This window comes from Perna viridis, chromosome 1 (assembly GCF_037379345.1).
Source record: "Perna viridis isolate PV_CMFRI_1.1 ecotype Kerala chromosome 1, ASM3737934v1, whole genome shotgun sequence".
In the NCBI taxonomy this organism is placed as follows: domain Eukaryota; kingdom Metazoa; phylum Mollusca; class Bivalvia; order Mytilida; family Mytilidae; genus Perna; species Perna viridis.
Genome location: NC_142445.1, coordinates 27,398,850 through 27,426,436, shown reverse-complemented (window position 1 = coordinate 27,426,436; position 27,587 = coordinate 27,398,850). Strand labels below are relative to the sequence as shown.

Here is a 27,587-nt window from a genome sequence, read left to right as displayed (position 1 = left end):
CTTGGTCAATTGTACATGGAAGTATATCTGATATATTTGTAGAAAATTTGTGGATAGATCTCATTATTTGATGTTTCTTTATTCATTTTTTAATGTTTTTGTCATGTTGTTGTTCATGTTGTGCTTTAATTTGGGAAAAAAATAATTATTAGTATTGTTCGTATTAATATTGCTATTAGCAAAAGATACTCATGTCTTGAGATGCCCCCTGCTATTGCTACATTGTTGAAATCTCGTTTTATCTCGCAAGGTGCTTGTTCATCCGGGGAGTTTTTACTTTCAAAAAGCATCGGACAACAACCATCGAAATGTCAGCGATTTATTTGGATTTTTTGTGTTAAATTGTGAGAAAGTGTTGTAAATTCCCGATTTACTTTTTCTTCTGGATTAATTTTAAATTTATGGTGATACTATAGTCTAAGAGGGTTCATTATATTAACGTCAACATGGGGTGTGCTGCTTCTTCCGATGACAAAGCTGCATCCGAAAGATCAAAACAAATTGATAAAACACTTCGTATGGATGGAGAAAAAGCGGCCAGAGAAGTGAAATTATTGTTACTCGGTAAGTTAAAGACAAAGGTTCATCACACACCTGATGTAATGCAAAAGGAAAGACGAAAGTCGGCCACAAGACATCTGTTTAATCCGACATGTGACTAAAAAGTGTGTTCTCTTCGTGTAATTTTACTTTCCTTTCCTGTCATTCAGTAAATTTAGTTACTTTGTAGAATCTGTGAATGATTTTAATACTTTATGAATGAAGTTTGTCAAAATCAAGTATTATCAACTAAGCCATTCAATAACGCATTTGTGTGATGAAATTGAAAACAAGGAAAGTGTGGCCAAAATTTGAGTAAATTTGTCATAAGTGTAAGTCAAAGCTGATAAATGTATAAAATTGTACATGAAATTGTTTGTGAACAATAATGCCAATGCCAGACTCATGGCCAGCATACATGTACAAGTACAGTGAATGACCTACTTTTTCCATTGATTGCCTAATATGACTTATGGGCAGCAGATCAGACTGAGCTTTTACAACAAATAGAAAATGTATTTGCATAGTCTAGTTTTTCTAGTTGGAAAGATGGAACAAATGTTTTTCATGACATTTTTAGTTTTCAGCAGTTTTTATAAATTGAGGTTGAAGAAAAAACAAGCAATAAAAAGTATCAAATGTACATGTGTACCTGAACATGTGTAAACTACAAAATGTATTTATTCAATGGACACCATCCATAATTTTTTAAGAGACTTACACAAATCCTTGTGTTTTTCTAGGTGCTGGAGAATCGGGAAAAAGTACCATTGTTAAACAAATGAAGTAAGTACTGTACATATACTTGTTATGTTGTCATTTCTTACCCCAATACTGATAGGATAATTTTTAATCACCGAAAATTTAATGAAAAACAAGTTGTCAGTTTTGAAAATTGAAATGAGATTTTCCTTATACATGTATTTTCATTTTTGCAACTGATATCAATGTACATTTGTATGTACATGTATTGAAAAAAATACAATTTCAGTTTTTTTAAGGTTTTAGGATTTAAAAGAAAAAGATTGGTTTTCAGAGGAAAACTGTATAAGAAGATTAATTTTCCCACAAGCAAAGTGTACTTTCCCAACTTCACAAATCCTTTGAAAGATTCAAGTTATCTACTTGCCAAAGGGATTGGGGAACATTTCAACAACTTTCTCACACGAAAATTACACTTGCCGTAGGTGACAGAATAGTGGAATCCACGAACAATCTGCAGTTTTTGTACACAGTTGTTTCAAAATTATTATATATAACAAGGTTTTTTGGTATCCACATGACTGACACATGTATTAAAATTTGAATGGTACATGCTAAGGCAGATACATTGTACATGTAAATGTACGTAGACTGCTTAAACAGTTACATTACAATTAAGTACATTTAGTAACAGCCTCAAAAAGGATTAAGGTCATTTGACTAAAGAATTATTGTTTAATTTATCACCTAAAATTTTACTTGTAAAGTACAAGTACATTCAAATTACATGTCAGTCCTCAGTTTAGTCTAGTGAAATGGTCGCATTGGCGACTTAAATAATGTTTTTGCAACTGAAAACAATATTAAAGTCACCAATTGGCAACTTGAAATAATATTGACTGGCGACCGAAAAATCCGGAAAAAAATCATGTCCGAGCTGGTATTTTTCATATGGTACTCAATTGTCACCAGTAGGTTTGAAAGTAACGAGATTTTGAAAACGATTTCAAGCATGTCATCGATTGTTTCTAATTCCCCGTAATGGCGGAGAAAGTAAAACAAACACTTTTGACAAGTTTTTTAACAAACAAGGACACCAGACAACATGAAAAACTAATACCAAAAACACACTAAAAATTAAAAAAGTGAATGACCTGGACAAAATGAAAATACATGGTATTACTTGAACTTGTGATAACATTTTTTCTGGCGACCTAAAATTTGCGTTGGCCACTAAAATTTCAAGGTTGGTGGCCAAAAGACCACCTAGTTTCAAAAGGTAATTTGAGGGCTGCATGTACATTTTGTATACATGTATATACTTGTATATATACAATGCTTGATCTGTTATTTGAGTGGCCACTAAATACCTTGTCAATTTTCAAGTAATATCCATTACAACTACAGTTGTGGAAATCATTTGGCCTTCAGTATAAATGAATAAACAATCATGATTACATGTACAAAAATGTACATGTAAGTGTACTTGTTTGTTTATGTTTTTTACATTCAACAATGAAACTGAAAAAAAATGCAGAAACAAATAAGTGTACACAAAGTACTTTTTCAATGTACATGTATATGTACCTGTTCATATTTGTGAGAAATACTGTCTTTAGGTAAGTGTTAAATCTAAATTATATTTGCTGAAGCTTGGTCTAGATGATGTACATGTACATGTATATGTTTCTGCATATACAAAACATATTATACATAAATGTACATTGTACTTTTTCTCACGAAAATTATACATGTATTACAGAATTATCCATGAAAAAGGTTACTCACAAGAAGAATGCCTAACATACAAACCAGTGGTATACAGTAACACAATACAGTCTATGATGGCAATCATTAGAGCTATGGGTCAACTCAAAATAGATTTTGGACACCCAGACAGAGCAGTAAGTATTAGTGTATTTTTTTAAAGAGCTAACAAATAATCATTTTGTAGATACATAACAAGGTTTTTTGGTGTCCTTAGGGTGATTGAGATTCATGTCACATTGTGTATTGCCTTATTTTTTATCAGGAAAATCAATAGCCTGACAAGAAATACTTATAATGTGTATGATAATTTAAAGTTACCATTGTGTATATGTACAATTATAGGGAGCTGTGGATTGTACATGTACATGTATTTTATTGTGGACTGATGCTTTCTCTGCATGAGTTAAGTCAGTCCATCTACGTTTTCGAGTGAGATCAAATAAACCTTTGAACTGTGATTCCTAGTTAGCTAGGTATCAGTGAAAAAAACTTTCTGTAAATGGCTCTAAAGGCCAACATCCAAACAACCAAGGAAATGTCCTTATATGTAATTTTCTGTCAACTTAAAGAAAAAGGATTAACCAGCCAAACCAAACATGTTATAAGTTTACATTTCCACTTGTGCATGTATATTTTTTGTCAGATTTTATTTTTTTCATGCTGTGGTTGGAAAATTAGGTCACTCTCATGATTGATTATATGGCATAGCCATCATATACATTTCTTGTACCTGTATAAATATGTGTGGATTTCGTTTTGTGGTGTCCACATTCCTTTGTGAGGGTTGTTTATTGGCATAATGTCATCACCTTTTTTTGACACCTTTATTATGAGCTGTTCATTAAGGTCCATAATATGTTAAACCTTGTTATATGGTGGCATTATGTGTACATGTACATCTACTTGTACCAGTATGCTTTACAGTTAACTACATGTATGTGAACTGTCTGTGCACCTCTAAATACAATAACAAACTGTACATGAACAATAATAATATGTCAAATGATAATGTGAATTATCTGAATTTTATAGTAAAAGCAAATCCATATTATATTTTCAAGATCCCAGTGTTTGTAACCTAAATGTACATGTACATTTTGTACACATGTCCATGTTTTGAGTTGTTGCTTTCAAGATGAAATGCTGTTATATATAATGTACTTTCACCCTAGAACAGAAGATAAATCAATAAGAATATAATGTGGACATCATTCAAAAGCAATTAGTTCACCCAGTTTTTGTTTATCAATTAATTTTAGGAATTTTATAGAATTTTTTACTTGTATTTGGAAAGTGTGAATAAACAGATCTTCTGTTTTGTAAGACAGGTAGATTTCTGAATACAAATGTATAAGAGACAAACTTTTTCTAATCTTATGAATAATTGATATTTAATTGCACATGCCATGGAAGCAGAGATAATTAAGGCTTTTTTTAAATAATTCAATCTGATATGTTTAGACTTAATTACTACACATTATATGGCTGTGATTGTCTTTGACATTTATTGTAATTACATGTTAGGTGGAAGATTGCTTGCTCTAATTTACTGTTTTTCTATATTGTTGTTTGAACTGTTCATAGCTTGTACAATAAGATCTATTGTGTTTTCACTGATTTCAAGATCACAGCAACTGTCTCCTAGTTTTGTTACTAGCTTGACAGCCTGCTCTACTTTATCACATTGTCGAGTATGTAGAATTCAGAAATTTTTGTTTGCAAATATGATATAGGAAGAAAATCCAGCTTCATCTTGTAATTTCATAACCCAGTTTAAATTATTGCAATTGCATGAACAATGCTTGTGTGTTTACATGTACAAATGTATAGGTTTATCAGACATCAATTCCAGAGTATACAATAGCCAATAATTTATATTCCTGCATTTAAGTGTAAGACATTCAGTGTGCAATGCGTACATTCATGTACATATGCATATACATGTACATTGGACACTGTACTTGTGTATACATTTTACATTGATAGTACATGCAAATTGTTATTGCTGCCAGTACATGTACATACTGTATGAACCCAAATGTAGGATTAATTATTTAATTTTTTTTTAATGGTGATAATTTGAAATTTGGTATGCAGCAGTTATACATGTACATTTGCACATGGATACATATGTTTTATGTGTCAGTCACACATTAATGTCGTACAAGTCTTTGATAAGATGAAAAAAAACCAGTTAATTAATAATAAATTGTATTTATACACCAAAACAGATTTCATGAAAAGTGTCATTTCAGCATTTGGTTTTGCTGACAAATGTCACCTGAAGTTTCATCAGACATTATTTTTTACTTGGGCTTCCAAATTATACTAATTTATACATCAAGAGAGAATTCTGAAAAGTGTCAGTTAAGTCATGTGAAAAGTTGATTTGGCTGACAAATGTCAACTTACGTTTTATCATACTTTTCTTTTTTCTGCCATTTCAGCTGTTAAAATATTCCAAATGACATACAGGATTAGGAAAATTTTCAATAGAGACCTCCTATATACTGTAGTACAGGAAATAAAAACTGCAACAATACACTACATGTAGTCATGTACAAATGCATATATTTTAAAAAGAAACAATTATTTTGTGGTAAAATAATACTAAATATTATAATTGGTGCATTTTAAAGTTTTTTGTTAAATGTCCTACCCCCACTCAAGGAGTTGGTAGTACATGTATATTGGAATCACCTTATCTGTCCGTCATTTTGGTTGTCCATCTGATTTTCATTGTAAACTGTAATCCCGTGTTAATTGTTGACCTTCAACCTTCTTGAACACCAACACTTGACGGTGAAGGCATGTTTTCATTTCTTAATCAAACAGGAAGACGGGTTTACAGTCAAGTATATACCATGTGGTTATTACTTACATTGTACATGTATTTATAGCTGCACAAGATGTGATACTTAATTGCACTTCATACCAAATGTCAAAGATTGATCTATAAATGCACCACAAAAGTACAGACTTCAGATACATGTACAAATGTTCATGTGCAATGTATGTCAAAATATTCCAAACTTATCATTGTTATAATCATCCTGTTGGTCATGTGGTGATCCTGAAGATTGATACATTGTACTTCACATTTATCATGGCCTGCATACAGTGGACATGTATATTGCCATAGAATCTATTGCTACATGTATTAATAAAAATTGTATTTGATACAAATCTGGGCTGTTTGTAATACAAGTACCAATAATGAAACCAATGCTGTCAAAGAAAGATTTTTTGCAATGTACATATACAGTAAATTGATGTTCACATGTTACTTTGTACACTGTACTCCTATTTTCTGTGGGTAGCGACACTGGTACAATTTTGATTTTAAGTCATTCTTTAGTGTTTTATTGTACATTGTAAGTTACTATATTTGTTTCTTTTGTTTTCACAGCTTAAACATTTCATGCAAATGCAGCCTGGTATATATACATGTACATATGTACCTACATGTACATATATGCCTTTGATTTTGATCATGCTGATGAGGTCATTTAAAGGAGGGAGTTTGATTTTATACATGTGTACTTGTACATGTTTGAGTTCCATGTTTGAGTTTTACCCAAATGGTGTTCAATTTCTGGCATTTAGATGCATTTTAAAGCAACACAAGTTACCAGCTGTTTTTTTCCATAGAGTGTTTTTATGGTCATATTCCTTATAGCCTGAGTGGTATTGATTTTTTGCCAGAAGGACTCTGGGGAGTACATTCAGCTATCTACAGTAAATGTCAACAAAAACTTTCACTCCCATTTATAGTCAATTACCATCAAGTGTGATCAGCTTGTGAAATTTTACACTTCAGGCTTCAAAGTTATAAATCTCAATTGAAATTACTAGTCTGTAATGGGATATATTACTTTTATGAATGGATTTTTTTTCTCTTGATAAATTTTGTATAAAGATTGTACATCATTTGGGATGCTCATCTCTTACAGTTATGTGTAGGTGACGTATATGTGATAAAAAATATGGCCATATGTTTATTTGGTTTTTTTTTCTTACTGAATTTTAGTCACAATAGAATTGTTTCCAATTGGTATTTTACATAGAAAATATCAATTAGATATTTTCATTGATAAATTAATTCTGTTATCATGTATATGTACATGTTAATTGTGGATCAGTGCACACAGGTGTTCCATGGTAGTTAAGTAGGACACATTGGTATAATGTACAGCAGATTTCTACCTAAACAGCTATATAAACTACTTAGTAGCCTACCTAGATTTTTATTGAAATTGGGACTGGTCCTTTTCAACTAGCTGTAATATTGGTGAGGGATATTCCACTTTCCCGTTCACAGGTAGAAGACATGCAGACATTGGCTTTTGGGAAAGGGCATTTCCGTTTTCATGGCAAGCTTCCTATTGTGACCTTAAAATTTAAGTAGCAGTCTTTTTAAAAATCAGACAGGAGGTGATTCATGCATGTAAAAAACCCACCAAATTCAGTCTTTATTTTTTGTTCAGAAAGTTACTGATCACATAACCAGTCTTAATTCTTCATTTGGTTGTGTTTTTGAGATAAAATTATATAGATTATACATGAAATTTGCACTTTGGAAGAGTTATCCTTCTTGATTTGGCTTCATTTGGTTGATTTCGGTGGGAGATGAACATATTATTTTTTCTTAAAAGTGCAGTTATGAATGCAGAAATGATTGTTGTTATTTGAAAGTATAGTATATGTAGACTAAAAAAGCATCGTTTGTTTTGTGGGTTTTTTTTCACCAGGAATCACTTAAAAATTGGCAGTATCTGAATTTTATGTGGACTGATACTGAAAAAGCATGCCAGAATACCCAGTATTACTGTATATGAATCAATGGACAAATGATATCTGTTTTATCCTTAAGTATTCATATAACTATTGTTGTTACATTGTTGTAATAGATTATCACTATTAAAGAAGTTTTATTTTGATATCGGACAATTGATGACACAGTCAGGTGTGTCAGGATAACACATACATGTATTGTGGTGACAAACACATGTGTTTGTTTACTTATCTACATGTTCATGTATTTGTATACATGTAACTAGTAACTTACTAATGTCTTATAAGGTTATTCTCTCGATCAGAATTCTTCTAGCACAAAATAAATGAACTGGTCATCAGAAGACAAGTGTTAAATGAAATGCACATAATAACACAACTTCAAATCTCTATAAAAATAGCATGAATTAAAGCAAACTTCAGCAGTTTGTCCTTGTTTGAATTTGTTCAACAGGTTTTTTTTTCCAGTTGATATGTATTAATCTTGAATTATTCTTGAATGGGTTAAGTATAGTACTTAACCCATATTTAACCTGTATGTAGAATTCCCACAGGCAGTTGAACCCATTTTTGACTAAATTTTTGTGTCGCTGTTCATGTACATGTACTTGTAGAACTATATCCAAATAAAAAAAAACTATTCCCCAAGAAAATTTAAATGTGCATTCACTGAAACTTTTTTGATGGCTTCTTTAAGTGTACATGTACATGTAGATCAATTTAATTTTGAACTTTTTAAAAATTTGGTGGACTTGCTTCTGAGTTCTGCTTTAGAACTTTTGCCACAATCAAATGATTCTCTGATCCCAAATACATGTAGGTCAGTCTATATGTAAGGGTTATATTTTTTACTGCTTTGAATTGAATTTTTAACTTGAATTTGTTATATGCCCCGTAATTATCTTTCCCTATTGTCTGAATTCCTACATCTTTATTACCTTAGGTTAGACATGATTCGTAGAATAAAGAATGGATTCATACCTTAAATACAATGTACATGTAGAAGTCTGCACTTCAGTATTTATCTTCAGACATGAATTGTTTAAACTACCCAAATACATTTTATTTATAGAACTAGTTTGATTAATTCTCTGTTATGTTTTTGACATTTTCTGCATTGTTGTTGCAGCTGCACTGCCCATTAATGTAATGAAGATTGATATCTGTACAGTAAGATGGGTTACTATATTGTAGTATTATTTTGTCATTTACATGTAAATGAAAGGATTATACATGTAGCTTATTAAAATATCTCCGGCCACTTCCTCCATTATTGTAAATGTATATGCTTTAGCCTTTCCCTTATGAGTATGAATATTTTAATAATACAGTGAAACTTTCATTTACATGTATCTTACCCAAACCTATTTTAGCCTGAACATTAGTTTTATTTTGACATGAAGTTGGTTTATATAGATTTAAAATGCATTGAAACTGATATAAAGGAACTGAAAAAAAAATGCCAGGATTAGTTTAGATAAGCTACCTGTCTATTCAGAGTTCAGTTTAGACAGGTCTCACTATATCTCAGATTTAATGGTTCAAATGATACATTATGTCCATGTAGGTTGTAATACATGTATTAGGGAAATTCCTCTTAGTATTAGGCGTTAAGTAAACCTATTTGTCAATAATATACTTCAGGTATTTGGATTTTAAAATACTTGTTTAGTTAAGATATTTATGTATATGTATAAATTATTTATTTTGGGTATTATGTTCATTAGGATTGTTTTTTTTAAGGAAAACTACATGAACTTGACCTGATACACAGGAAAAAGGAAATTAGTTATACAACACGATGGTTACTTAGAATAATAGTGTTGAAACAAAATGTAAACTAAAGATTTCAAGGATAGAACAGTGTGTGCCAAAATTTAACATCTGACTTAGCCAAAACTAAAAATTCCTGCATTTTATATGTTAAATGAACCAGCATTTGAATAAACTTTAGCTAGCACAATTATCAGGTTGAAGCACTGGCTTGAAATATTCATATACATGTAATGTGTACCTTCTAATGTACCTTACAGTTGTTTGTACCTTAAATGATATAGAGTAATAAATGAAAATTCCCATATGGCACTGTCCTTACAAAGGATCCCTTTATTTCTACATAATCATGGAGTAACTAAACTATTAAAAAAAATAATAAAACAACCATAGTACTTAGTCATACCACATCATGTACATTACCGAAGCTGTAATTTTGAGAGTGAAATACTTATAGAGTTAAGCCATGCAAATATTGCTCTCACTTTAACATGTACAAAAACATAGTTACACCAATTTCTGATGTACATGATGTTCTTTTAGAGGGTTACTAGTGTATTTGTACATGCTATTTTGAGAACAGAATTCTCAGGAGGTTTGTGGGCAAATAGTACTTAGTTAATTGATGAACATAATACATATTATTAAAATTAGACTGTTTCACTACATGGTTAATATTCCATATATTATTTTTCAGGATGATGCTAGACAGTTGTTTGCATTGATGGGAAATGCTGATGAAGGAGAATTGTCACCTGAGTTAGCAGCCATTATGAAGCGGTTATGGAAAGATTCTGGGGTGCAGGGATGTTTTAGTAGGTCAAGAGAGTACCAGTTAAATGATTCTGCAGAATAGTAAGTAACTGTGTTAGAACACAACATATTCGTGAATCAATGTTTCTTGAAATCTTTATGGCATGGCCATCTCAATGGTCAAAACAGAATCAATCACTGATGTATTTCCCACTTAAGTTTTAACTAGGATTTTGATATCTTACATTTGTGTGAGCAACTTGGTGAGAAAAAAATTGAAGATGACCCAACTACATGTACTAAGCAAGTTTTAAGCAAGTGTCCAGTGCAAAAATAGTACCCATGAAATTGACCTTTAACACTAAATAATGTTATCAGTTTTTTACAACTGAGAAAATTGATACCCACAAATATGTCCACTTTACAAAATTTGTGGAAAATAATACATTTATGGTAAATGTTCATAAACTGAGTTGGTATACAGTTTTAAGCTATCTAATTAAGGCGTGGTTTAATCCTTACCGAGTAACACTTCTGCCCGATTAAAACATATTTTCAATGCAAAATCTTTCTGTGGGTTTATTGGGAATGTAATTTGAACTTAATGAGAAAAATGATAATGAATGTAAATTTTGTATGTAGGTACTCTGTAGTATAAAAGGGACTTAAAATGCATGTATAGATTTAAAGATAGTGACACTTGTTTCAGTTTAGAAATATTAAAATTGAATTGGTGTAATTACTGAGCAAACCTGTTCTGTGTGTAAACTAAAGTCTAGATAAATGACCTCAGCCTGTAGGCCTTAAAACTTTACAGGGACTGTCATATACATGTACTAAATCCTGAATTAATGATCTCACTCATTAGAAGGCTTAAAGCTGTGTTAAGACGAATACATACTCATGAAAGAAAAAATTTCCTTTTCTGACCTTAAGATAATTATGTTAGTCGGTCTATTGATTTAAATGATAATGGCTGTAAATGATATTAGATACCTAAAGTTAAAGATATTTGAGATGTGATATAGAGAAAGTATGAAGAATATTATAACTGCCTGTAGCAGCTACAAATTAAGTTTTGTTCTGACTTAAAACCCTGGACTGCAATGTAGATTTATTTTCTATTTTATTTCTTTTCAGTTGGAACTGGGAGTTTCTTAACTTTCTATATATTTTCTATTTTTCAATAGATATTTAATTTCTATTGTTTAACCTTCTCAAATATGGCACAGTTTCATTTTTGAGGACTGGCAAAGTAAACAGAGGTTTTAAAATTAAATATTTTTGTAGCTATAGGATCTACAAAAATACATGTAGGTAGAAATCTTATATTTAATGAGGAAGAAATTACACTTTATCGGATTCAAAATTATACTATGCCTTTATAAGGAAGTATGTGACAAAGATTTTACATAGGTGAATATACTAGGGTATTTGTTAAAGAGATAGGAAGTTTTACTAGATTTTTCAGGTAACATAAAATTTCCCTGTTGTTTTGGTTATCAGTGAAGTTTTGTTTGTAGTTGGTTTAGTAAAAGACATGTTCTACTTGATTATACATGATTTGTATAATCTGGGTGTACTCTTAAAAACAAGTGATAAAATATTACGTAAGCGCTCATCTTTTGTTAATACTGTTTACATTTTAAACTCCTAAATTTTACCTAGATGGTGTCTTGACATAAATACAGAATTCTTTACATGGATACAATGATAGATGGGAAAAAAAGGGTTATGGGGAATTCAGGTTTGGCCGAGTAAAGCAAGGCAAGAATTTTTTGAATTTGTGGAAAATCAAGATTTCATGACCCCAAAAATTAGTTTCCCTTATTTTAAGGGAGGGGCATATTCTAGTTCTGCCCTATGAATCCCCCACATGGGCTACCAAATATTGAAGTTAAGGAGCCTCAGGTTCCCAGGACCTACCATTTCCTCCTGTCAATTTATAAGTTGACATAGAAGTGATTGGCACATTTTAGTACATGTATATGGTTACATGTACTTGTATATAAGTAAAGCAACAAATGTAATAGAAACCTGATCCTTGCATCCAAATAAAAACTAATTAATGAAATTGAGTAGTTTACTTGATACACTTGTACATTGTTTCTCACAGTAGTACTACATGTAAATTATTTCACATCACACAGTAGTACTACATGTAAATTATTTCACATCAAGTTAAAATGTAATTTCATGATTTGTAAATTCTCATCCACTAGCAACCAGATGATGGGAGATTTAATTTGTATTTTTTTTATTTTGAAAATTAAAGGAATTCAAATTAGAGTAAGCTTGCATATGCTGTCAAATCTAGTATCTTGATTACTCTGTCAAACATGCATGCTACAATTATACATATTATAATAATAATAATTTATAATTATAATTTTCTATAATTTCTTTTTCAGCTATTTGAATTCCTTAGATAGAATCTCCCAGCCATCTTATATTCCAACAGAACAAGATGTGCTACGAACCAGAGTCAAAACCACAGGAATTGTTGAAACACACTTCACCTTCAAAGACCTCCATTTTAAGTAAGAAACAGATGCAGTTGTTTAGCTTTTTTAAATTTTAATGAAAAAGTTTCATCCAATTACTCAAGTGTTTAGTAGCAATGTACATGTAAGGATAACTATTAAGTTCCATACACATACTCTGTGTTTAGTGAAGAAATATTGACTAAGATGAAGTTTTAGTACATATGTAAGTATAGCAGAGAAATATGTGTGAATTCAGAGTTAGAAATAGTAACCTGCCCGCCATCCCCAGTCTGGCTATTATTTGGCAGGGCTGGCTAATTTGAGCAAAAATCTATATAGCCATATAGTAAATGTATTGAAAAGTTGTAATCAGGACTGGCTAGAATTTGAGTGAGTTTCCTACCCTGGCGTATTTAAGATTGACATGCCATCAGAAGTGTTCAGTTACTTGTCCATACTTGTATTCAGGATTTTTATGCGTACAATATGAATGAATGAAGCAATGCTGTTGGTCCTACCATACAATATAGATATTGTAACACCTTTTGTGAATTAGTATCCTTCAATAGATTTTTATACCCCAACTCTATGAGGCTTAACATCTGTACATCATTCCTTACATTCCTCCGAATTTCATTGCAATAATCTTGACTCTCAATGGAATGATTGATTTCAAATTTGACATGTGGCTCCATGTACATGTAAATATGGCAAAATTAAGGGAGATAACTCTGTAAATGGCGCTCAAATACAATAGAATCTACTGTATCTTCAATGTCGATTATCTCCTAAGAGCAGGCAGATTTGAATGAATAATTACACATTTCATAGTATAGACCCATAAAACAACTTAATTACGAAAATAAAAATTTGTAACCTTTTTTGGGGTGTATCACATTTTTCAGATTTTGCATGATTCTTACAAAGACAGCTACTTAACACAAAATTAAGAAAACTGAAACTGACATTCCTACATTTGTTTACCTAATGATGTATAAACATGACATATGTTTAGAAAGTCATTATGGACTGGTCTGAAAACCCATAATAAGTCATAATGGACCAATCAACCTGTCATGGACTGGCAGGAAAAAGTAATGCACAGTATGCTGTTAAAGAAACCAGCCAAATGTAACCATAATTTAGTCAACTTGTTAATACATGTAAATATAAATGGTTATTAACATATGTAGTCTGTTGTCAGGATATTTGTGCATCATTGAATGTCCTGTTTTATGCCCTATATTTGTTTCTTTTATGAAAATGTTGATAATGAATTTTATTCTAACCAAGCAATGAGTAAAGAACTGTCATAATGAATTAATATAGCTCACATTTAATATGATGACAGTGTTATAAGCACCAGTTCATATAAAATTCAGACACTGCTTATAGTTACATGTAAGGTGATTCATGGTGTGGAAAACTCACCAAATAAATAATGCTTTTTCGATCAGAATATGCTATATTTTTACATTATGATAATTAAAATTCAGATCTGTATATTTTAGAAAATCATTCATTCACCTCCCACTTTAATCAACCAAATCAAGAACAATAACTCTTGCAAAGTGCAAATAACTGAATGACAAACAAATACTGTTCATGTGGTCATTAACTGTTTTTTGAATTAGAAATGAAAGTGACTTAGGTGGGTTTTTGACATGAATGAATTACCTCCTGTCTGATTTTTATAAAGACTGCTATTTAAGACATTAACAGTATTACAGAATGGTATTTGTTGAAACAATATCATGATAAGAGAAGATTATTTGATGTGTTACCATGACACATGAAACTTCTGACAGTATTAGTATTGATATCCTGTTATTCTATTTAGGGACTAACCTGATCTGTCTGGCAGATATTCTTTTGATCAGTGCCTTTTTATACAGAACTGATGTTTACTGAAACATATAACACTGCTTTCTTCTAATAAAACCTGAAAGCATCATAAGTAAACAATGGTTTCCAGTCGTGGTTACTGTTCGGTTTTATTTGTTTATCGGAGATTATGAATAGGTCTAGATTCATGTGGTAGGAACAAACCAATGACATTTTTTTTTAAGCTGTTTACTTTTCAGTATGTGCTGTTTTATGTTTATTGTTCTGTAAATGTTTATCTTGAGCAGCTTTGCATGTCTGAATCCCATTGAAAGAATATTGGTAATGGAAAGGAAATAATTATTTTTAGAGTACTTTATGATTAGTCCAAATAGGTCTTTGTTATTGTCTTTACTCCTTTATAATGGTATCAAAGTGTCATTGCTCTTTTTAGGTTAATTAACTTGTGTTTCATGATGATTACATGTATAATAAAATGTGGACCAACCCTTTGATTTAAAAGGTTTCACCTTGCGGACTGTACATGTAGCTGAGTAGGATATTTTTTGTCACTCTAATGAATTTTTATGTCCAAAACAAACAAAGCATTTACTAAATTAAAAATTGACTGTTAAAAAAAATAAGAACAGTGAGCAAAAAACTAATTTTCTAGGTAGGAATAGAGAAAAAAGCATTATTTTTACCCTACTAAACACATCAAGAATTTCATTATTGCATGTATATATATTAATGAAATACCAGGGTAAACCTTCATTCTTGGTACATGTAAGTGTATATATCAGACATGATTTTCTTCTGCTTTTAAATGGGATTCCACTATTTCAAATCTGGATTTCACCGTTACAATTCTTTTTTTTTTCACTGTATACATGTATTTACTTCTGATTTTGTCAATTTCCAATTTATTTGTTGAATGTTGACCTTTGTGAAATCATCCCTGATAACTACTAAACTAATGACTACTTAGGTGCTGCTGTAAGATGGAGATCTGTTTTTTGCTGAGTGTTATGTTAGAATTGAATAGAAATGTTAACAGTATAAACTATAAATTCAAATTCTACTTTCAGAATGTTTGATGTTGGAGGTCAAAGGTCAGAGAGGAAGAAATGGATCCATTGTTTTGAGGGAGTAACAGCAATTATCTTTATAGTAGCTATGAGTGAATATGACTTGACTTTAGTGGAAGACCAAGAAATGGTAAATTATATTCCTGCAGTAGTACACTTGATCTTTTGCAATTTAGAACAGAAAAAAAATTATATAATCACATTTGTTCTAAATTTGGTTCAAGGTTATTTAGACTATATTCAAGATATTTATATACATTTAACAGGAAAAAGAATACAAATACAAGATACATGTTCAGAGTTTTGCAGGTTTTTTTTCCTGCAAAGTACATGTCATGTGTTAGCCGATCAATATTAATTTTATATATAATTATAAGCTTTAGTTAATTGTAACTGAAGCTAATATGGGTTTCTCCCAACTGTTGCTAACACATTCTGTCACACTTGTGTAATTAGGTTTCTGATATTTGTTCATGGTAAAAGGTGCAAGATTACAATAGAAAGGATCTTGATAATGCCATAATAAAAAAAAATTATTAGATTCTCAGCCAACATTTTTCAAAATTAGGGGCAGGTGGCAAATTTTATTTTTTAAATTTTTTATCAATTTTAGTGAAAAATGCTTTTAATTTGAAAGAAACCTAAATTGAGCAAAAAATAAAAATAAAATTTAATTTAGTTTGAGTGATTCTTATTTTGCAGTGAATGATTGGATCTGAATTAATTGAGTTTCTGTGTTTACCTTATTTTAAGTTGAATCTCAGAAATTAAGTTTCATTTAGGAAAAGATAACCAAATGCATGGAGCCTGAGATTTTGATGGGGGTTGGAAAAAAGGGGAAGAATTTTTTTTTTTAATTTTTGCCCAAATTTTGCACAGGGGTTTCAAATCCCGGAACCACCCCCTAGGTCTACATTGATAACTCCAAAAAGTCAAATTCACTTATACTTAATTTTATAAGAAAAACCCTTATGTAAACAATGTACTATGCTGCAAAACTGTTATGTCATGTAATAGGAATTCCTACTTTTATTTGAATTGTCACCATAAATCAGCTGACGTATCAAACACCCCTATTGAATAATGAATATCAAACAGACTTTCATTACAATAAGGAAAGAGGAAGTATGTATGGAGATAGATCAAACACTGCAAATAGCAAGGTTTAAAGAAAATAAGATACATAAATCATAGTTTATTTATAGCCCTAAATGCAGGAAAATGTGTTATCTCTTATCATTAAATCATTTTATAGGAAAGATCAGTGAAAATAAGGATTATGTTGACTTTGTCAGAGTGATCTTCAAGCTTTTTGTATTCTCTAGTAAATGTGGGTTTGATCTTTTTAAGTTACCAAAAAAGTACATAGAATTTCATAGTATATCATTAATTGTATTGATACAGCCAAATGTTAAAAATTTAGTTTAAGGTATACATATATGATCATAGAATTTTGATTTAAATGGTGAATATTCTTTATTGCATCTAATAAATTTGCAATCAGTCCTAATAGATATTGAATTGAAATGTATTTGACCAGACCTAATTTTTTCTGCTTTTAAAATCTGGAATTTACCATGACAGTTTTTTTTTAGCTATTTTAGATATTGCCATCACTTGGCATCCATTGTCATTGTTAACAATTATACATAACTCTTCTCCTCTGAAACTACTTGACTAATTAGAACCAAACTTTGTATGAATGTTCCTTGGGGTATCTTGCATAGAACTGATGTAGGGATTTTTGATTCATCGAAAAACATGGCCGCCGTTACTAAAAATAGAACATACGGGTCAGACAGTAGTTTTTCACATATATCTCCAAAACTGTTAGGTTTTTCCAAATTCTTTCAATAGTTAAAATGATCCATATTATTAGGACTACAAAAGTCTTCAGACTCCTTGTAAGAGTTGTTGTGCCCCGTGCAGGTCCGGTTATTAAAAGAATAGGCCTGCAGCAGCGCTAAGCTTGTCGTAAGAGGCGACTAAATAGTGCTCAGAACCCTAGCCGGGGGCTAGGGCGCTCTGCCCATAGAGCAACTTGGATGGGAGCCCCAGGTGGTGGAATGGGGTACCCCTGGTGTGTTACATGCTGGGGTTGTCAGTCTATAATACGGAAAACCTGACCGCAAACCATAGTGGTGCACCGTGTTGGGAAAGTTGCCATGTTCCTTGCACGTTAAAGAACCCTACTGTGGTATTCTCCCGGAGTAGGAACCATAGGCCTCCACCACAGGAGGCTAAATTGCCCGACCCTACCCACCTTTTCCTATTTTCAATATCTTGAAAACTATGATAGATTAAAAGAAACTTTCAATTGTTGAAAAGATCTTGTGGTGAGTCCTACCAAGGACTTCTTGAGTCAAAATTGTTGGACAACTTCGTTTAATTTATTACCTTTGGAAGGCAAAATTCAACAAGGTGAGCGATTCAGTCTCCTGGGAGCCTCTTGTTTTATTGTATGTTTACTTCTGACTTTGGCAATTTCTGCTTTTTGGTTGGCTCCGTAAAGCCACTTCTAAGTTATAGAATAAAGATTAATCTTTTCATTTCAGAATCGAATGATGGAGAGTATGAAGCTATTTGATTCCATCTGTAATAACAAGTGGTTCACAGATACATCTATTATTCTTTTCCTCAACAAAAAGGATTTGTTTGAAGAGAAGATAAAGAAATCCCCACTGACGATCTGTTTCCCTGAATTCGCTGGTAGGTTATAGAGGAGAAATGGTTCATATATACAGTCAATCTCTCAAGTGATCTTCTAAGGGAGAAAAAATTCAGGGTTGCACAAAAAGGTGGTCTTAATATACTGGTTAAGATTTTATTCCATACACTGATGCAGAATATTTCAATACAGGTTATTGCCAAATACAGGTAATTGCTAGCATAGATTCGACTGCACATATTCTTTCACTGGTTTTAGCCAGATAAATTGCATATTTTAACTCAAGGTCTAGGACCTGGAGCAGTGCCTGAAATAAGGGCCAGCCAAAGGCTGGCCAGAAAAATTTTTTTTGGGCTAGTAAAAATTTGAAGTCACTGGCCCAAAATGATTATGACTTGCCCAATTTTTTTTGCCAAGCAATGAGTAGAGAATAAATGCAATTACTCGAACATGGTTGGCTACTTACGTGAAAGTAGAGAAATATGTAGGGTTCTTACTTTGCATATTTTGACTATTTCTTTTCATCGGCTGTCGATGTTCTCTTTAAAAAAGACCACGATTTGTCCATGCTCAATTTTTTACTACTTCGACATTGCCGCATTAAGTTAGCGGTTAAGATAAACCCCGATCGCTACGATAAAATCCGAAGTATTCTGATTAATTATATCAACTGAGTTCCCATTGGTTTAAATTCTATTCTTAAACCAATCAGCGTGGCTGTTTTATCAGACATTCGGGTATGCCATGCAAAAGGACTAAATACCAACAACTGGAAAAATAACCGCAGTAATTATTTTTTGACGATTTTTTATCAATCGCCCAGACAGTTTTTTTTTGGGCCAGCTTTTCATCTACTTTTAGCACTTTTCAATCGCCCAGATAAGGTTTTAATCGCCACTGGCGAGTGGGCGAGTGGCTATTTCAGGCACTGTGGAGTAACCCAAAATTTTCCCATAATTCCATTTTTTTTAAGAGGAAACCTTGTTGGTCATATGTTTTGTGATGAAAATTCAAGAACCTGTAAACATGTTATGCTCGCTTCCATAGTTGCCAGACCTTGTGTTTTAAAAGTGTAAGTTTGCAACTCTGACATCACACCTTCCCCAAAGAATAAACAATAAGTTAATTATATTCATAACAGCATTACAAAGTTGTCTATAATTTACATATTAAAAAGATAAATAATTCAACATTGGGAAATGAAAGCTTACAATTGTTATAAATTTATAATATACTGATACTGTATACACATCCTTAGGGATAAATGAACAAAGATTATGGCAAATGATTCATTTCTATCATGTTATTTTGCACATTAAAGGATAGAATCAATACTGCTCTAATAAAAACATTAGATAAGATCTAGTTGAAATGTCGGAAAAGGTTAATAAAATCTAGATCAGTCTGGTTAAACAAACTTTATACATTATAAGAAATGTGGGGAAACATTTTGAAATGGTCTAGACATTTTTGAAGCTTCTAAAGTCTAAATTTCATTAACATATGATTAGCATGGATTATTTCCTAAACAGTGTAAACAAATGTTATTTTTTCCACAAAAGGCTCTTATATTTTATGTGCATAAATGGCATAGGTAAATGTTCCAAATTTTCATGTAGTCAACAAAATTTGTATATGGGGAGTAGGGGTAAAAATGTGTCTTGGGCATGGACCATGGGGCATAGTATTTTCTGAATCAGCTTTAATGAGTATTGATGACTTAGGCTCCCTTTTAAAAGATGATTGTTTCTACATTCCCATCCCTTCCATCAGGACTTGGAAATGAGGTGGCGGTAGGTTAACATTTCTTGAATATCCCATTATTAATAGGACAACTAATTAGAAAGAGTGAATAATTAAAATATAGTCACGAGGGCTTATACTTAACTAGTGTGCACAACTTGCTCTGTGCACAAGTTAAATTTGTTAGCGTTCCTGGCACAGTAATAATATTTTGGTTTTTCTCTATAACCAATTGATTATCGTATTTATTATATACATGTAGGTTTTTTCCATAAGTTGCTGCTATCTTCAACATAAATTTTACATTTTGTGAAATGCTGATTGACATTGGTGTTGTGACATTTTGGCAGAGGAAACTCCAAGATTAAAATATCAAGTTTATTTCAGTTTGAATTATCAACAGGAAATATTATATGAATCACTGCTATCTATTTAATAATTCAGTTTAATTCACTCAAGTATTGATAACTTATGCTTGATTGAAATTGTAGTGGGATACATTTGTAGGTACATGCATCTTCAACTAACTTGTGCTTAAGGACAACTTTTTATTCTTGCTTTTTGTGCCTTAATATAAGTTCCTGGTAAATGCAGGTTTATAGGAAAAGCATACCCAGTTAAAAGATAATGGGTTAAATACCTTTTACCTAAACAGATCAGTTTATCTTATTTTCATTCTTAGGTTTACCCAAGTACAATTTATTTTTTAATTTCATCTGACCAGTATGAAAAAAATAATATTCTCCTCTCAAGGGACATTTTCGTTCTTGACATATGATTGGTTTGAGTAACATAATGCTACATTATCCTTTTTAGCTCTTGCCATCACTCGGTGGCAGTCATCATCATTAACAGTTTTTCAAAATTCTTCTCCTCTGACACTTCTTGACCAATTTGAACTAAACTTGGTATGAATATACCTTGGGGTATCCTGAATCTGAATAGTACTGACATGGGATTTTTTGATCCGTTGAAAAACATGGCTGCTACTACTAAAATAGAACATACGGGTCAGACAGTAGTTTTTCCTGCATATCTTCAAAACTGTTAGGTTTAGCCTAATTCTGATAAAAGTGTTCAGCATAATGAGATCTGTCTATTGTCAAATTTTCATTTTAATTTGTTTAGCCATGTTGGAGTTATTCCCATTTTCTTCTTGAAAACTTTAACAGATAAAAAGAACTTTCAGTTGCTGAAATGATCCTTATGATAAGTCCCACCAAAATCTTCTTGAGTCAAAATTGTTGGACAACTCCTTGTTAAATTTATTGCCCTTGAAAAACAAAATTTAACCAGGTGAGTGAGATTCAGGCTCCTGGAAGCCTCTTGTTCAAATACTTTTTTGACATTATGTTAAGTTACATAGATTTTTTTTTTTTTTTTTTTAACTCGCCTGTCAAAAGGTCATGTGATCTATTGCCATCACTTGCCACTGTTATTCTAAGTCACTGGATTTAAGATTCAAATTTTGTATGTGGCTTTATATAGATTGGGATGCATTGTAAGCCATTTTGGTAACTGAGGGATATCCACCTTCTGTATCAGTTGGATTATACCTAGCACGATGAGATATTGAACTTCATGTTTATTTTTCAGGTGAAAATAATTATGAACAAGCTGCAGCCTACATACAGTTACAGTTTGAGAATCTGAATAAAAGAAAAGATACAAAAGAAATCTACACACATTTCACATGTGCAACAGATACCAATAATGTTCAGTTTGTATTTGATGCTGTGACTGATGTTATTATCAAGAACAACTTGAAAGACTGTGGTCTTTTCTAGTGAAGGTTGGTATGTTATACTGTTATGACAAAAATATGAAAAAGTATTTATGGGTTCAAAATAATGAAGGTTCAAGGTCTTAGACCTTCAGTATCCTACATTGAATCTGTTTTGAAGACCTTTGTTTTTTCATCAGGATGACAAGATTTTAAATTTTCATAGGTCCTTGACCTTTCACGCTCAAAATTTAAATTGAACCTTTATTTTTACACTGAAGTACCTCACAAGCAGATTTAATTTCCTATTGTTTTAAATCTTAATATTCTACTCTATTGGTTTGTTATAAGCAAATTTTTTTTAAAAAGTGATACAAGGTAGGATTGAAACTGTACAAGAGTAATCGAGGGAACCAAAGTTCTAGCGGTAATCAAAAGAATGTAATCCAGGGACTAAGACCAGACATGGAAAATAGACATACACAACAAAGAACATAAGTAACTAAAATAATACAAACAAAATGAGCACTAAAACTGGAATAAAACACTACAAGCAGTGAACTATTTTTCTTTGTTATTCAGCCTATTGACACACATATAAAATGGGAAAACATGTAAAATTTATGTTTAAAGTAGAAATCATGCATACTGATCAATGGTTGGTCATGTTTGACATTGGCTCAAATGTTGTGTAATGTACAGTCGGACCTGTTTTAAGTAACTCTCAAAGGGGAGCAATTTCATGGTTGCATCGCATAAGACTGGTGGTCTTCATATACTGGTTACTCTTTCATATAATGTTTTGTAAAAAATATCTTTCTCATAGTTTTTGATATTGTTTATTACTGAATTCATGTATAGTTGGTCATAAATACAGGTTTGACTGTAGTTTGTTACTGAATTCATGTATAATTGGTCGTAAATACAGGTTTGACTGTAGTGTTACTGAATTGATGTATAGTTGGTCGTAAATACAGGTTTGACTGTAGTGTTACTGAATTGATGTATAGTTGGTCGTAAATACAGGTCTGACTGTAGTTTGTTACTGAATTGATGTATACTTGGTCGCAAATACAGGTTCGACTGTAGTGTTACTGAATTCATGTATAGTTGGTAGTAAATACAGGTTTGACTGTAGTGTTACTGAATTGATGTATAGTTGGTCGTAAATACAGGTTTGACTGTAGTGTTACTGAATTAATGTATAGTTGGTTGCAAATACAGGTTTGACTGTAGTGTTACTGAATTGATGTATAGTTGGTAGTAAATACAGGTTTGACTGTAGTTTGTTACTGAATTCATGTATAGTTGGTCGCAAATACAGGTTTGACTGTAGTGTTACTGAATTGATGTATAGTTGGTTGTAAATACAGGTCTGACTGTAGTGTTACTGAATTCATGTATAGTTGGTCGCAAATACAGGTTTGACTGTAGTTTGTTACTGAATTCATGTATAGTTGGTCATAAATACAGGTTTGACTGTAGTGTTACTGAATTCATGTATAGTTGGTCGCAAATACAGGTTTGACTGTATGTTTATATCCTCACCAAAACAAGATTTAAGACTCCTTAGTAATTGATCTGAAGTGTGTAAAATTTACAAATATAAAACTTCATGCCTTCGTTTTTAGGTTATACTGAATACTGAAAGATTTTTTTTTCTATTTTAGGTGGTGATAGGACTGTTTTGTATGGAAGTGTATATAGAATGTGTAAATAATTATGTACAGCCATGCCGTGTGTATCAGTGATGCTCATTCTGTATATGTTGTGTAAACCCCTTTATTTATTGTCAGAGAAGGGTAGAGTTATTCGGGACCATTTCATTTTTTATGTTAAATGTTTTGTGTTTGTTGAAAGATGTCTATATTTTTCTTCATTTACAGAACTCTTTTATATGAATTTTATTATAATTCGTTCTATTTTTATAAGTTAGTTGCTTAGGATGGATTTTATATTTGTAAAAAATATTTTCTCTAGTTTTACTTTTTAAGTAAAGAACAAAATTTTCTACCATTTATTTGACCATGAAGGAAAAATGTTCATTTATTTTTGGTATTTCTAGACTAAGTAGATCATGCCCAAATTTAAAAGTGCTGAATTCATGTCTGATGTCAAGGTCATTTAGATGTTGTTATGCTGAAACCTTGCCATTATTGCTATGGTCACAATACTAATAACTTTCCATTGTTAGTTAGATAGAGTATATAACAATTTTTACTTAAGGAAAGTACAAAATTTAGAATTCAACATACTAGCTAAAAGTTAACATGACTGACTCTACAAGTGTTTTCTTATACAAAGAAATCTTTCTTCCTGTATGTAGGTAGCTAGTTAAGTAAAGATTAATATTTCCAAAGCAGTTTCAGGGACTTTGTTTTCATGTAGAGACGGAAATGGAATAGAACAAATGTAGTGCAATATTTTAAGTATTCCATTTTGTAAGGTGAGATATTATGTATATATTATGATGTATATTGATAATCAAACTATTTCATTTCTTAATTACAGTTAAACCTGTCTAAACCAAACCCTTGTGGACATTAAAATTGGATTGGTTTGGACAGGTGTTTGATTTACCAAGGTTCAAAATACATTTAAATTGATTGAAAGGGACTTAAAGGAGGTAGACTTAGGTTAAGGGATATAACTCTTGAAATCAGTTAAATGTTTGTATCATATTCAATTTCACTAAAGCCTTTCAAGCTTTCGTTTGAAATAGAATGAAATCAGTCCAAATTACATTGTTTACATGAGATTGATGTAAAATGCTGAATACAAGCATGCCAATGATTTGTAAGAGTTGTGTCCCTTACCCTAGGTCTACCTGCTTAAAAATTGTCTGGTTTGAATAGGGTTTTGGATTATTGATGGTTTGGTTTAGACAGGTTTCACTGTTCCTGTTATCAGAACAAATTTAATAAGTGTATATTATACTTCTTCATATTTCAAGTTTATGTATTACAATCTTTGATTCTATCGTGTGTTTTGTATTTTTTCTTTATTTTGTATTCTTCCAGCTATGAAGCATGTAATTTTTTCTTTATTTGTTTTTCTGAAGAGGAAATAAAATTCCAATAGCTTATAGAACTCAAAATGACAATATGTTTCTATGTTAGGTTCATAGGTCATAAAGCATAATATTTTCCATTTTCTGGTTCCTAGAGTTGGATCAAAGTTCAAGAATTTTCGTGTTGGAATTGATTTATGATATCTTGAAGTAGTAAAGTTTACAAACTCATTTTGCAGAGGTTTTACCCCTACAACATACATGTGTTTTCCTGATTTTTTATTGTTTAAATGGCATACGGTATTGTCCTTTTTTTGGAGTTGATAGGAGGGGTTTTAATACCGTCAGAAAATGCATGTTTCACTTGATTAAAGCATTAAATTTCATTCATCACAACATTTAATGACCAGTCTCAATCACTATAGTTGATTAGTGTAGTTATAGGGACCATTGTGGACACGAATGGTCAAATTTATATTTATATGTCAAAAAAAAATAATCCTTTGTGCTACATGTATTACATTCTAAAGATCTTCAGATAATTTTAAAACAATTTCTGTATGAATGCCATAACATTCAAGTAATAGATACATAGTTGTAAATTGCTAATTTGACTTTTGTTATTGGTCAAATGGTAGTGAGAAATTATAGGTCAAAAATTTGAATTTTGTTATTGGCCAGAATGCTGGAAAGAAGTTGTAAGTCAAGAGTCTTAGGCCAGATTCGAGAATTGTATGTCTGAACACTTAGGAAACAAATAGTTAACATTGGTTTTTTTTCTGTATGTCTTAGGCCAGAAATAGATTAAACTTATTGATAAGAAATGATAGGACAGTATGGAACACTATGTATTCACTAGTGTGAGTTAATGAGTGAATTATTTTCTGTATCACAGGTATATTATTTAGCACCAAATGACAACATATTTAGTTGTATACAGTAGGTTTTGATAATTGGTTAGGGATTTTTTTTATGCTTTGCTTTAGTTAGACTTAATGGACTTTTTTAGGGTGCTTAAGGCCCATGTATGTTATACAAATAATAAATGTAATATTTTCATCAATGAACTTTGAATCTTTGAATGGCAAGAATTTTAATTGATGTTTGCTTTAAAGCTTGTGTACATCAATACCTATACTTCTCCTGAACATTAATTAGCCAGTGAGCAGTAACTATCTTATTGTTCAGTAAGAACTGTTGTAAGACTCATGAATGTGGAATAAAGCATCAAATCTATTTGTTCATTTCTATCAGTTACTTTTTCCCTCCTTTGTCAATTGATTTTCTAAGGGAAACAGTATAACTTGCATTTGTTCTTCATCTGTTTGTAACCCTTATGAATGCTCTAGAATCGAACTCCTTTTGTTGGATCTTGGCCATTTAATCTAAGCAGAGATGATTATTTTCCATACATACCAGTGAAATCTCTTAATTGAAAGTACAATTCCTCCTAAACTGCTCAATGGAATTTGATAACATGTTATAGAAAGATCAGGCAGTCAATTCAAATGAGCTTTATTTAAAGTTGGCAAGTTAAGTTGCAATACAACTAAAGCTCTTTAGAAGTAGACGTGCACAAAGGAAGATAACTATTGACCAATGTCTGCAAATAATACTTAGATAATTAATTACTATGCCAAAAACTTCATGCTTTCACATGTAGGTACCTAAGTGTAACTTCCCCACAACCGCTTAATGGTTTTCGATTAGAAATTTTCTTGGACATGTTTTTTTCTGGTTATAGACGTTAACCTACATGTGAATCCATCATTAGGTATGCAAAACGTATCAATTGGGCGTACTAATTAACCGAAGAAGTTGTTGCACGCTTCGTCGTGTTAAGAATACTCATTTCTTCGAACCTGGAAAGGGGAGACATGGTACAAGTCATCATGAATAAAGCAATATACCAAATATCTAAGCATTCCCTCCGAATGAAGCTGAGAAATCTGTTAAGAAAAAGTGTAACTGACGGACGGACGAGGTGATAATATAGCCCCACTCTTTAATGAATGGGGGTATACAAGTAAGCAAAATTGTTATATGTTATATGCATTTTTTCTTTGCAATTACTTTCCCGATATTTTTCCGACCTAACATCTTTTACTTTTTGTTTTTAAACGGATGTTTTAAAGGCTTTTTCAAATATCTTTTAGTTTTTATAAGTTTTACATGTGTTAGAGACCATGCAAAATTTCTCGTAGTTGTGAGACTGGTGCAATGGAACAAGCACTTAATGTTCCTCTTTTTTTTTAACTGACACACTTTTTTTCATACCATATCACATATGGTACCAAAAAGCCTTTTCATGAAGCATATTACACATAGAAAACTGAAAACAAACATCACTCTTTGTCTTCAATATGAACAGCAAAAAAAATCGACATCTACTACACCAGACAGGCGCGTAGCTGCCGTTAGGCATTAAAGCTTTTGCCTGCACTTAATTTTGCCAATTTTTTTTTTTTTTTTTTTTTTTTGAGATAAAATACATCCAGGAGAGGCATAAATGATGCTCTAAAACGCTATCTCCGCGGAGCTTCGGGGGGGGGGGCTTAAGTGGCCCCAGACCCCCTGCCGTAATTTTGCCTACACTTCAATTTGGCCTCAGCTAAACGCCTGCCAGAAAAAATTAGATAAACAAATTACCACAAAACCTAATTAAACACGATATTCTATGACATTAAAAGTACCACTTTTATATTAATCTTCA

The 27,587-nt window shown here is 31.7% G+C and overlaps 1 protein-coding gene across 1 annotated transcript; it reads left to right on the top strand.

Moving 5' to 3' along the window:
• The first annotated feature begins 267 nt into the window (after positions 1–267).
• On the top strand, positions 268–26,110 carry LOC148628031 (guanine nucleotide-binding protein G(i) subunit alpha). Its single transcript, XM_088583615.1, has 9 exons — positions 268–564; positions 1,284–1,326; positions 3,005–3,146; positions 10,277–10,434; positions 12,744–12,872; positions 15,731–15,860; positions 18,286–18,439; positions 21,738–21,933; positions 23,535–26,110. Exons 1-8 carry the CDS (start codon positions 447–449, stop codon positions 21,926–21,928), a joined length of 1,065 nt encoding a protein of 354 aa, XP_088439741.1. The 5' UTR covers positions 268–446; the 3' UTR covers positions 21,929–21,933; positions 23,535–26,110.
• The last annotated feature ends 1,477 nt before the right edge of the window (positions 26,111–27,587 follow it).